Source organism: Desmodus rotundus, chromosome 8 (assembly GCF_022682495.2).
Source record: "Desmodus rotundus isolate HL8 chromosome 8, HLdesRot8A.1, whole genome shotgun sequence".
NCBI lineage: Eukaryota > Metazoa > Chordata > Mammalia > Chiroptera > Phyllostomidae > Desmodus > Desmodus rotundus.
The window spans coordinates 98154210-98167501 of NC_071394.1; the positions used below are offsets into that span (position 1 = coordinate 98154210).

Here is a 13292-nt window from a genome sequence, read left to right on the forward strand (position 1 = left end):
ATGGCCCTAAATTGCCAACCTCTGCTCTAACCCATTATGCTGATTTTTCTTCCTAGCCTCATCACAATCTAAAATGACTTCAGGTATTCATGCGTTTATCTTCTATCTTTCCCCTGCCCAAGAATTCCAGCTCCAACAGGGAGGGGTCTCATCTATTTTCTTCACCATTGTGTGTCTATTACCCATCACAGCATCTGACAAACAGAAGCTGAAGGAAAGGAAGGCCCGAGCCCACCTGGGTGTGACTGGGGTTTTGGCTTGGATCTTGATGGTCTTCTTGTCAGTGGGGGTCACAGGAACAGACCCAGGATCTTCCTTCGAAAGCTCTGCAAACAAGGACTCTGGTTGGGCTGACTGATGTCGTAATACAAGGGATTCTGCTGAGTAGAGATTTTGCTTCGTGCCCCGCTCAAAACTGAACCAGGATTTCATTTTGACTCGACTCATTTCTGCCTTTTCCCTTACTGGATATTCTATGGTGAGCAAGCCTGTTAACAGAAGACAATTCTGTTACTCTCCCCTGTGGCCTGTCCTTATCTCCCTGTTGTGAGGTCCTGCAGTGGACACCCTTCAGCTCATCTCCCTCTCCACTCCTTAATACACAGAAACAAATACAGGGAGGCTGCCAAATTGAGGAAACAAATATGGCCCAAATGAAAGAACAGAACAAAGCTCCAGCAAAAGAACTAAACAAAACAGAGATAATCAATTTATCAAATGCAGAGTTCTCTTGCAGATTCTCCCACTGGCCGCCTGCCCTCTGTTGCCTGGCACAGGGCTCTAGTACAGTTAGTGGATCAGTAAATACTAGCTGACTGTAAGAATGAATCAACCTCTCATTTCCATTCATTCATCAATACCCAGCTTAGATCCTTCTTCTCCTAAGGGGCCTGTATTTCACTCAGCTTTGTGTCCTCCATAGCACTCAATGTAGAGACTGGGTACAATGCATCCATGTTCCTCCCTTCCCTGAGAATGTTGTTCCCCGTGTCTCCATATGTAAGTAATTTCCATCTACTTTCTTTGTTATATTGTATTTATTTATATTCTTATTTTACTTTCCCTATTAGACTGGAAAACTTCTGAGGCCAGGGAACTCTCATTCCTCCATTCACTTAACCATTTATTGAAGGATGGGTGGTAGGCATACAGAGACCACTCAAAACAGGGTTCTCTGCCTCTGAAAACTCCTAGTACAGTAAAGGAGAGATGGACAAACAGAAATATTTACAATGCTAGCTAGTAAGATTTATAATTTGAGCACATATAAAGTGCTGTGGGAGTCCAGAGGAGAGTGTGCCCCATTCTTCTGGGGGAATCTGGGAAGGCTTTCCAGAGGAGGAGCACAGTTGAACTGGCTTTTTAGGGATGAGAAGAAACAACCCAGGGAGGCCATGGGGGGAGCACAGCCCTTCCATTCCCAGCTAGGGGTTGGGGTTATGTCAATGTTCCTTTGTCCCCCCGCTCATCAGTAGTGGGAAGAGTCCAGATGTGGGAGGGGTCCTAAGGCTACATGTGCTAGCCCTGGGAGCCCTGTGGGCCTAGCAGGACAGCCTGGTGAGGTGGCTGTTTTTTCCTTCTCTGCTAGATCTTCCACCACGAGGAGAGAGGAATGGGCTGCAAATGGGTGATGGACAATATAGTATATGGAGCAGAAAGGTGAACCAGGGGTGGGGTGGGGACAGAGAGACATACAGAAAGATGATTAGACCCAGGAAAATAAGATAATCACATGAAGATATTAAACACACATGGGAGAGCACTCATAAATTAAGGGTGGGCATGAGCATGGATTTGGGTGGGGCTGCAGTGTCCCACAGTGGGGCTGTGACAGAAGCATCTACATTGCTGCCAGAAATCCGTTTTTCTCATGCCCTAGAATAAATTTGTCTGGTGTCAGGAATTTGCTGAAAAGAAATAATGCAGAATGGGCCATGTGTCTGATGCCCAGGTAAAGGCCCAGAGCTTCCTTGGCCAGTGCTGCCTTCCTCCCTAGTGGGCTTTAATGGCCCCATGGGATAACCAGGACCTCAGGCTTACAGATTCTCCCTCAGATGACACTAGGCCTCTCTTATGGGCCCAAAGTTAGAGCAGGCAGGACTACGGTGACAGACATCCTTGGGCGAGGTTTTAAAAAAAGAGAGAACAGGACTTCTGGCCAAGATGGAGGCTAGGTAAACACATTTCACCTCCTTGCACAACTACAGAAAAAATTACAACTAGACTACAAAAAAAAATCACTCAGCACCATCAGAAAATCAAGCTGTATGAAGTCCAACAACCAAGGATTAAAGAAGCCACGTTCATCCAGTTGGGTAGGAGGGGCAGAGATGCAGAGACATGTGGAGAGGTATGGAGAGGGGAAGAGGCATGGAGAGGCACAGGGACTCAGAGTGGCATGGAAAGGTGGCTGAATGGGTGGTCCCATGTTCATGTGTGGTGGATAAAAATCAGGAGGGATACCTCAGGAGTGAGGGATCCCAGCCCCAAATGAGACTACTCAGTCTAGGGTTCCAGTGCCAGGAAGATAAATCCCCATAACTTCTGGCTATAAAAACCAGTGTGGGTTGGGGTGGCAGAAGAAAGTGTGGGATTCTCAGGAGTCTCTTCTTAAAGGGCCTGCAATGGGCTTAGGACTTATGCAGACCCACCCCCTCTGGGATTCAGCACCAGGATAACAGCTAGAAGGGCACCAGTCACTTATGGGGAGAAAGCGAAGTGACTGGAAACAGGGTGAGTGCCAGGAGACAGCTTCCTCCCAGACAAACTTTGAGAAGCCAAGCAGTGGCATTGTCCTGTCTCTGAGCCCTCCCCCCCACACACAGCCACAAAGTGGTGATACGGGTTGCCCTTCCCTGGCGATTACCTAAGGCTCTGCCCCACACAATTTATGGGTACACTTTTCTATAATAGGTAATGCTACTAAGACAGAGAATCAAAGCAGCCCTACTTAATACACAGAAACAAATAGAGGGAGGCTGCCAAATTGAGGAGACAAAGAAATATGGCCCAAATGAAAGAACAGAACAAAGCTCCAGCAAAAGAACTAAACAAAACAGAGATAATCAATTCATCAAATGCAGAGTTCAAAACACTGGCAATCAGGATGCTCGAAGAATTCACTGAGTACAGCAAGAGTATTAAAAAGACCCAAGCAGAAACGATGTTTACATTAAGTGAAATAAAGAAAAATCTACAGGGAACCAACAGTGAAGAGGATAAAGGTGAGAATCAAATCAACAATTTGGAACAAAAGGAAGAAAAAAAGCATTCAATCAGAACAGCAAGAAGAAAAAAGTATTTAAAAAAATGAGGATAGACTAAGGAGCCTCTTGGACATCTCCAAATGTACTAGCATCTGAATCATAGGGATGCCAGAAGGAGAAGAGGAAGAGCAAGAAATTGGAAACTTTTTTGAAAAAATAATGAAAGAACCGGCCTGTGAACCAAAGGGTCGCTGGCTCAATTCCCAGTCAGGGCACATGCCTGGGTTGCAAGCCAAGTAGGTTCCCCAGTAGGGGGTGTGTGAGAGGCAACCACACATTGATGTTTCTCTCCCTCTCTTTCTCTTTCCCTTCCCCCTCTCTAAAAGTAAATAAATAAAATACTTTTTAAAAAAAAAAAGAAAAGAAAAAATGATGAAAGAAAACTTCCCTAATTTGTTGAAGGAAATAGACATACAAGTCCAGGAAACACAGAGAGTCCCAAATACCCTCTTGGACCACACCAAGACACATCACAATTAAAATGCCAAAGGTTAAAGATAAAGAGAGAATCTTAAAAGCAGCAAGAGAAAAGCTGATGGTTACCTAAAAAGGAGTTCCCATAAGACTGTCAGCTGATTTCTCAAAAGGAACTTTGCAGACTAGAAGGGATTGGCAAGAAGTACTCAAAGTGATAAAAATCAAGAACCTACAACCAAAATTACTCTATCCAGAAAACCTATTGTTTAGAATTGAATGGAGGATAAAGTGCTTCCCAGACAAGGTAAAGCTAAAGGAATTCATCATCACCAAGTCATTATTATATGAATGTTAAAGGGACTTATTTAAGAAAAAGAACAAGATCAAAACTATTAACATTAAAAAGGCAACAAATTCACAACCATCACCAACTGAATCTAAAAAACAAACTAAGTGAACAACCAGAACAGGAACACAATCATAGATAGGGAGATCATTTGGAGGGTCAGCTGGGAGGGGGAAGGGGAAGAACAAGGGGAAAGGTGCAGGGATTAAGAAGCATAAATTGGTAGGTACAAAATAGACAGGAGGATGTTAAGAATAGAATAGGAAAGCCAAAGGACTTATACGCATGACCCATAAACATGAACTAAGCAGGGGGATTGCTGGAGGGAATGGGGATACTGGGTGGTTGGGGAAAAAGGAGGAAAATTGGGATAACTGTAATAGCATAATCAATAAAATATTTTTAAAAATAAAGAAAATTTTAAAAATTGAGGGTGGCAAAGGTCACCATTATTAGCTGTGTGGCCTCGAGCTAGTCCCTTCAGCACCCCGAGCCCAGTAATCCCATTGACCAATAGGGGAATCTCCCTGCCATGCTCCCTGCCTGGGGTGGTAGAGAGCTGTCCTTGGAGATGACTTACAGGTAACTCAGGATTTGGGAAGCCATCAAACAGGCTATTGCCAACCTTTCTGCCCCCTTACCCGCCGTCAGTAAGATAGAATTCATGAACTGAGACACTGTCTTCTGAAACCGCTTCTTGATCTCTGCCAGGGCTCGGCTCATCTTACACATCTTTTCATCCATGAAGCTGATCTTGTGGGTCACCTGGGGAGAGGCCAAGGGAGGGCATTGTTACCTGTACTGCCAGGGACCAGCTGCCCAGACCAGTGAAAACCAGGCTTTGCTCTGACTTGGAGGATGTACTGGCCCCTCTGCCTAGGACACACCTCTCTCCCCTTCAGCTCAGTGAATTCTTGCACACCAGTCCAGTCTGACTCAAATGTCCCCTCCTTGGAGGGTTTTCCCTGATTCTACTGGGCAAAACTATTCCTGGCCTTGGACCCCATTTTCATGCAGCTTGAAGACAGAAGTTAGCCCTTTAGGAAGTAATCTGAAAGCATTTGAGCCCGTGTCCACCCCCCACCCCCTTCAACTGTAAGCTCCTAGAGGGCAGGGACTGTCTTGGTCTGCTTTGTGTCTGAGTGTCCATCATGCAGAAAGTGTTCAGTTAGTGCTTATTACATTACAAATAACTAGATGGATAAAGGCCTCTCTAGAGCCAGTCCCCCTCTGTATTCAACCCCTAGAACCCTCTTCCTCCCTCCAGCTGCCAGAGCATCTCAGCTGAAAAACTGCCCTTGGCCAAGATTACATGGATTGACTGGTGCCTGTGAGTGCAAAGGCCCAGGCCTCCTGCCTCAGTTTGGGGTTACCCTGAAGGGCCATTCTGGCTCTGGGCCCCCCTGTGGGGTGGTGAGGCAACTGCTGGGGCTACCCTGCAGTTCAACCACTCCCTCTGCCAGAGCATCAAATGGTACTGCACACCTAAGCTCAGATTCCAGAGGTAATGGCAGTCAGGGTTTGACTCTTTCTGCAGGAAGCCTTTCCAAGCCAGCAGCAATAGCTCTCCGTATTAAATTTGCACATTTGCCCCTTCCTGTCCTTTCTGCCCTGGGCCTGGTCATTTCTACTTTCTTTATGCCAAATTCGGTCAACCCCCTAAAGGCAGGAACCATGCTTTCTACATCTCTCACTTAACCCAGAGGAGGTGTGAAAAAGATTTTTCTTCTGTGAAATTGAAGCCTAAGGCAGAGAGAGTGAGGTGGGCAGTGGACAGATTTGCTGAAGAACAATGAAGTCAGCCCACATGTCCTTCTTTACCCCGTGGGCAGGACTTCTGTAAAGGATGCCCCAATTAATGGCAAAACCTCAACCATCCTTCCAACCGCTGGCCCCAGCTGCCGCTTCTGGGCTAATTTTATTTATTTATTTGTAATTTATACCCAGCTTGCTTCCAAAAAGGATTTGAGGTGGCACTCTGGGCTAATAAAGCATTTAAATTGAGACATTGCCTCGCTTCCAAAGTGCTGCCTTGATAGAAATATTTAGTGAGGAGCCAGGCCTCAGGGCCGTAAAAGCTGGAACCGCCATTCTGCCTGTCGCTCTTCTTCCAGGGAGATGGGTGTCTGGGGAAGCCATTTAACAAGCTTCCCTGTGACAAGGACTTTGAGGAAGGAGGCCACCCTACCCCCACTCTCAGCTCTCCTAGACTGTCATGGATTTTGCTGATGAGTGATAACTAGCCCCACATACACACACACACAGGATGGAGTTGAACGGGTTGTAAAAGTCTTAGGATGGCAGTGTGTGAAAGCTGGGTGGGCCCTTGTATATCACAATACAGATGGGGAAACTAAGGCCCTAAAAGGGAAGGGACTAGCCCAAGGCCCTATGGCCTCTTCCCAGCTGAGGCTCTTTGCCAGCTGCCACACTCAGCAAATTTTTTCAAGGGCTTCTTGTAGCTTTCATGATCCAAGAATCCAAAAGGAGGCAATTCTCTGAGCTTCAAGGATTTCATGTAGAAATATCTGATAGGCTTAACCTAGTAGTTAAGATCAATGTTTGGAAATCCTGTTACCTACAATAAATCTGGTCTTTCTTCAGTTGCTGCTGTCTGGTTAGGGAGTTTAACATGCACTCCACCTCCCTGTGCTCGCAAAGGGAAGGGATTTTGACCTGGATGCTTTTTGGCAAGTCAGTCTTCTTGGTCAACATCGATGACTGTTGTCTAGAACGTGGTTCTGTTTTCAGAAGCTGTCCTAAGGTCTGTTTATCCATATGCAAAATGTGCCCAAGACGGTTGTGCTCTTTGAGTTACGATGCCTTTTCCATAACTTCCCAGCCCCTGAGTGCACTGTCCGTGCCCCCGGGAGCTTCCTAAGACTCCGCCGCCTGGACCTACAGGGTCCAACAGAAATACAACTCGAGCTACATGAGCCGTTGGACACATTCCTGTAGCCACATTTAAAACACTCTTAAAAGTCAAAATTTATTTTAATAACATATTTAGCTACCCCACTATATAAAAATTATGACTATTTCAACATGGAATCTAAATAAATAATTAATTAAAGATTTTATATTGTCTTTTCAAATGGAGTCTCGGTAACGCAGAATGTACTTTCACTTTTGGGCCATCTCCGTTGGACTTGTCCCCACACTGCAAATGCTCAATAGCCATTTGTGACTTGTGGTTACCCTACTGGACATCACAGCTCTGGGTTTCTAGTTCTAGCTTGCCAAGGCTGCATTTAGGGAAGGAAAAAAAATCTGTCTTGAATTACTAAGGGGCTTGCCTAGGCCTAGTGGGCATGTTTAGTTCATGGACTTAGAGTGATTTCTCTTGGCTGTTCACTGGGGGCTTTGGCTGCTTATGTCCTGGTTCTCAGCTGACTTCAGAGATTACCAGACAAGAGATTGGCAGGCAAACAAAGCATTGCTGCAATTTTACGTGAAAAAGTATTTTTCTAATATCTATTTATTGCCTTTGGTAAGTAAACTCAAACTCATTGTTTTATACAACCTAAAAAGTTTATCAAGAAACATAGACACATGACCTCATGCATAATTAGTCACTTAACAATGACTTTTATTTATTTACTTTTAAATTTTTATTGAATTTATTGGGGTGACATTGGTTAATTAAATTATATAGGTTTTAGGCCCTGGTCAGGTAGCTCAGTTGGTTAGAGCGTCGTCCCAACATGCCAAGGTTTCAGGTTCAGTCTCTGGTCAGGGCACACACAAGAAGCAACGAATGAAGGCATGATAAAGTAGGACAAATTGATGTTTCTCTCTCTCTCAAATCAATCAATAAAATTACATAGGTTTTAAGTGTACAATTCTATAATACAACATCTGTGGTTTGTATTGTGTGTTCACCACCCAGTCAAGTTTCTTTCCATCACCATTTATCCCCTCTTTACCCTTCTCTCTCTTCCATCACACCCTTTTCTCTCATATAATCACCATCCTGTCATCCCGGTCTATGAGTTGTTTAGTTTTTGCTTAATCCTGTCACCTTTTTGACCAGCCCCCAACCCCCTCCCTCTGACAGATGTCAGTCTGTTTTCTGTATTCTGAGCCTGTGCTATTTTGTTTGTTTGTTTTGTTCAGTAGATTCCACATACAAGTGAAATCATATGGTACTTGTCTTTCTGTTACCAGCTTATTTCACTTAGCATAATAGTTTCCAGGTCCATCCATGCTGTTACGAAAGGTTGGATTTCCTTCTTTTTCATAGCCAAGTGGTATTCTGCTGTGTAAATGTACCACAGCTTTTTTATCTACTCATCTACTGGTGAGCACTTGGGCTGATTCCACATCTTGGCTATTGTAAATAGTGCCTCAATGAGCATAGGTGTGCTTATATTATTTCAATTAGTATTTCTGGTTCTTCAGATAAATTCCCAGAAGTGGAATTGCTAGGTCATAAGATAGTTCCATTTTTAATTTTTTGAGGAATGTCCATACTGCTTTCTACAGTGGCTGCACCAATATGCTTTCCCACCAGCAATGCACAGGGTCCCCTTTCCTCCACATCCTCGCCAGCATGTTTGTTGATTTATTGATGATGGCCATTCTGACAGGTGTGAAGTGTTATCTCATTGTGGTTTTAATTTGCATTTTCCTGATGATTAGTGACATCGAGCATCTTTTCACATGTCTCTTGGCCATCTGTATGTCTTCTTTGGAGAAATGTCTATTCAGATTCTTTGCCCATCTTTAATTGGATTATATTTTTTTGGTATTGGGTTGTTTGTAAGTTCTTTATAAATTTTGGATACTAACCCCTTATCAGATGCATCATTGGCAAATATGTTCTCCAGTTCAGTGGGTTGTCTTTTCATTTTGTCAATGGTTTCCTTTTCTGTGCAAAAACTTCTTAGCTTGATATAGTCCCATTTGCTATTTTTTTCTTTGTTTCCCTTGCCTGAGGAGACATATCAGAAAAAATATTGCTATGAAAAATGTCTGATATTTTACTGATCATGTTTTCTTCTAGGATTTTTATGGTTTCAAGTCTTACATTTAAATCTTTAATCCATTTTGACTTTATTCTTGTGCATGGTATAAGTAGGTGTTATAGTTTCATTTTTTTTGCATGTATCTCTAAAATTTTCCCAACAATATTTATTGAACAGACTGTCTTACCCCATTGTAGGTTTTTGCCTCCTTTGTCAAATATTAATTGACCATGAAGATGTGAGTTTATTTCTGGATTTCCTACTCTGTTCCATTGATCTGTATGTCTGCTTTTATGCCAGTACCACATTGTTTTGATTACTATGGCCTTGTAGTATTGTTTGATATCAAGTAGTGATTCCTCCAACTTTGTTCTTTGTCAAGATTTCTGTGGATATTCAGGGTCTTTTGTGGTTCCATATAATTTTTTTGAATATTTGTTTGAGGTCTGTGAAATGCAGCAATGACTTTTAGAGTAATAGCATGGAATCACATTAATTGGATGGGCACATCAATAAGCATGATCATTCATCTCAGCCCAGATGGACTCAGAATCCTGGGGTTATTTTGCTCTTTGAAGTAATGAAGTGCAGGCTGAAGTCATAGGCATCTAAGTTTCCTGAATGCTCCTAGGAGACCCCGTTAACGAACCCTGGCAGCTCCCTCAGAGCCCTTATCTCTGGTGCCCCATGCCCATCAAGATGGAATACAACAGGTGTTGATATTATTCTCAGAGACTAGAGGGAATAAGATTTCTTTCTTTTTTACATCCCTAGCAGCCAACTTGGCACACTGCAGGTGCTAACAAATGTTTATTGAATTAGTTCATGAATAATAAAGTTGAAATGCTGCTGAAATGAACACACACTGAAGATAACAGGTGCGATGCTTTCCTTCAAGAAAAACATGGGTATTCTATGTTATCTTATTCAGATAACATGGGTCCCTAACAAATGCCTGTTTCCTGTGTCCCCAAGTAAAGTGAGGATATTGGGCTGGCTGCTTCTTATGGGATCTGTCAGCTCTGAGAGTCTATGGAGCCTGTAGTATGTGGCAGTAAATGCACCCACAGCACAAGAGCCTTGCTCAGGGTGACCATATAATTGATCATCCAAACTAGGATATTTTTGAGACTGCAAGAGCATGCTATTAATAATTCCTCCAAGCTGACAGGTGTGAACAGGGACTGGCCCTGGGGAAACTGAGAGGTGTGGTCCTCCTGCTCCTAATCCATGAAGCCTTCCTGAGTAAGCCAATACAGCAAAGCACCCTACGTGCAATACAAGTGGCTTGCTCCATCAGTGAGCCCTTGGTCACCTCAGTCTCATGGTGTATGTCAACTGCTCTCTTCTAGATTATAAATTCCTCAGGAATCAGGGACTGTGTTCCCTTCATCCTCTTCATTGTTCTCCACAATGATGACTTGAGACCAGGCACACAGCAGGGTCCACACAGACTCAGCAAATGGAATAACTGGGCTTTCAGTGTCTGCTGTTTTCTCACCCAACCAACAAATATTTTGCAAGTACTTAATCTGAAGTAGCCCTTGGGCTGGGTCCTGGGGCAATAGTAAAAATCATAGGGAATTCCCAGTTTGGTGGAGAATATTGGCTTGTAAATGAAAGAATGCTAGAATGGAGGTGAATCATGTCAGGGAGGCCTGTGGAGAGGGAGAGGTGGACTCTACCTGATTTGGATAGAGGGGTGACAGAGTTGACAGTTATTCTGGTCAGCAGCATCTCTTCATCTTCTGGTAACAGCACCTTGATTTTCCTTTAGGAAAACACTCCTGCCTCATCCTTTGCCCAGGTATTACACCTGGGGCTGATCACACCCCATGACTTCCAGGGTGGACACGACATCTGAGCCTAGTCAGTGAGAGCAACACACACTCCTGGCCACAGGGAACATCTTGGGCATGGGCAGCCAATAGAGCCAATGAAGTTGATGTTGGCACTTCTGCTGGAGTACTTAAGGAAGAGAAGTCTCCATTCTCCTGGGGAGAACACAGCCAGTAGAATAATGAGCCCAGAGATGCTTATGCCTATCTTGTCACCATAAGGAGAGAAACTCCCTGACAATAAAGCCAAAAATCAAAAAGTAGAGCCAAGGTGGGGAAGATCTGATGCAATCAGTTGAGGTCCTGGATCCAGCCATGCCTGAAGCTGCATATTGCCAGACTTCCATTTACTGAGCCAATATAGTCTCTTTTCATGCTTAAGCCACTGTGCATTGGACTCTGTCACAACTAAAAGACTCCTAACTGATACTAGTTTCACAGAGAAGGTACTAAGATCAGACAGTGAATGATGAGTAGGAATCCATTAGGCAGAGAAAGAGGGAGGGCCTTGCAAGAAGTAGAGGAGTGTGTGGGGGGAGTGGGGTGAGGTAGGAGACACAAAGGCATTGAGAGGTAGAGTGGCAAGACAAGTTGTGATGACCTGGGGTCAAACCTGGGTGCCTGGTTTGCTTTGTCTTACCCTTTTATCATGCCCTACCCCGTGGGGACAGTTGTTGGGCGATACAGTGAGTGTTACTGTCTCACTCAGGGAGGTGAAGGTGACCATGATGGAGTCCTGCCCCAGCACCGTCAGCTTCATTTGCTCATTCACCTGCAGATGAAGAAACCAGTACTCAGCCGAACCCTGCTTCTATTGTCCCTGCCCAGCCCAACCCTCCCTGACCTACCAACAAAGCAAAAAAAACCCTCTTTTCTTGGGACCAAGGGAACTGAAAAATCTTTCTGGTTCTTATGTTGGAATGTAGCTTCCAGTCTCTCTTTGGGGGATAAGCAAAAAATAGTAACTGATGCCTTCTTATCCACGCTCCTTCCCTTTCCAACCCAAGCTTGGGACCAACTGCAGAAGAGACACAGGAGTCGGGCAGGCAAGATGGCTTTGGTTCTGCTCAACTGCTTGGGAGCTTTTGAGCCAGACCAGGTACATCTATCTCCATCATCTCCAATCTCTCACTTTAGGTGAGAATCCAATAGCCTGGAGACATATGGCTGTTGAACCAATCAAAACTATCTAAAACACATTGATCTTTGACCCTCTCGGAAAGTTCTGTTTTCACCTAGAAGACACACACTCCGTTGTGGAGTCATCTATAGGTCCCTCCTCCTCTCACTTATCCCTTCAGTTCATGCCTGAATGCCACTGAACTATTTTTACTGAAACGGCTCTTTTTACAAATATTGCTACTACCCTTAATCATGTCAGGTCTGGATAGTAACACCCACCTAGTCTTTCTACTGTCCTATCCATTGATCTTTCCCTCTCCAGCTAACCTTCCACAGGAATGATAAACTGAGCTGCCAACTGTCACCTTAAGAATTAACCAGCTGGTTCTACTTCCAGTATAGCTGAGTCAGCTTCTAAGAGGCTTGGGGGAAAAAACCAGAAAATAAAACCCACCCCAACAAGAAATAAAACCACCCACAGCTATGAAGAGTTTAAAAAGAGTGGGCAGATTTTGAAGAGTCAAAATTAAAGGAAAGGACCAGCATGAGATTAGTTACTGTTTTACAGCTTTAGCCGACTCCACCATCTTTCTAGTTCAAAGAATCAAAGGATAGAACCTGGAGCATCAATAGTCACAGAAAAATAAGGAAAGATTTCCAGAAGGGACAGAGTCAGGGAAAGAGAGCCTCAAATCCCTGAATTATGCATGAGCAGGGTAGACTCAAGACAGCTTACAGCCAGGAAAACAAAACAAAACAAAACAAAGACTGAACTGAGATTTTAGGTGCTCCTCACTGCAGGTGAGACGAAGTTTGTGGTATGAGTCTAACCAAGTTCCTTGCCTGTTAAAACAAAAGCATCAACACTCTTCAGAGAAATACATCAGAATTCAGAGACTCCACCATATAACATTTACAACACCAGCAATCTAAAATTACTCAATGTGTGAAGACCCAGTGAAGTGTGAGCCATTCTCAAGGCAACAGATTATCAGTGGGGGCCATTCTTATCTGATAGGACCCGGATGTTGAAATTATCAGACAATAACTTTAAAGCAGCTAATTTAACTATATTCAATGAGGTAAAGGGAAATACACTCATAGCAAATGAAAAAATAGAAAATATCAGAAATGGAAAATATACGAAAGAACTAAATGGAAATTTTAGAACTGAAAATATTATCTGAAATTTTAAAATTTTATAGGATTAGCATAACAGCAGAGTGGAGATGACAGGATCAAGTCAGTGAACTTGGAGATAACTCCATGGGAATTTTCCAATCTGAAAAGTAAAGAAAAATGTGAACAACAACAGAAAGGAAGAGAGCCTCAGGGA

General features: G+C 43.7%; 1 protein-coding gene across 1 annotated transcript in view; it reads right to left on the minus strand.

The window, feature by feature from the left end:
- C8H3orf20 (chromosome 8 C3orf20 homolog) overlaps nucleotides 1–13292 on the minus strand; it is a 62101-nt gene that overhangs the window by 22057 nt on the left and 26752 nt on the right. The window contains exons 8-10 of the mRNA XM_024556373.3: nucleotides 11475–11606; nucleotides 4671–4794; nucleotides 236–488 (exon numbers count right to left, since the gene is read on the minus strand). Of these exons, the coding sequence (XP_024412141.2) occupies nucleotides 236–488; nucleotides 4671–4794; nucleotides 11475–11606 (509 nt within the window). The remainder of the gene's footprint in view (nucleotides 1–235; nucleotides 489–4670; nucleotides 4795–11474; nucleotides 11607–13292) is intronic.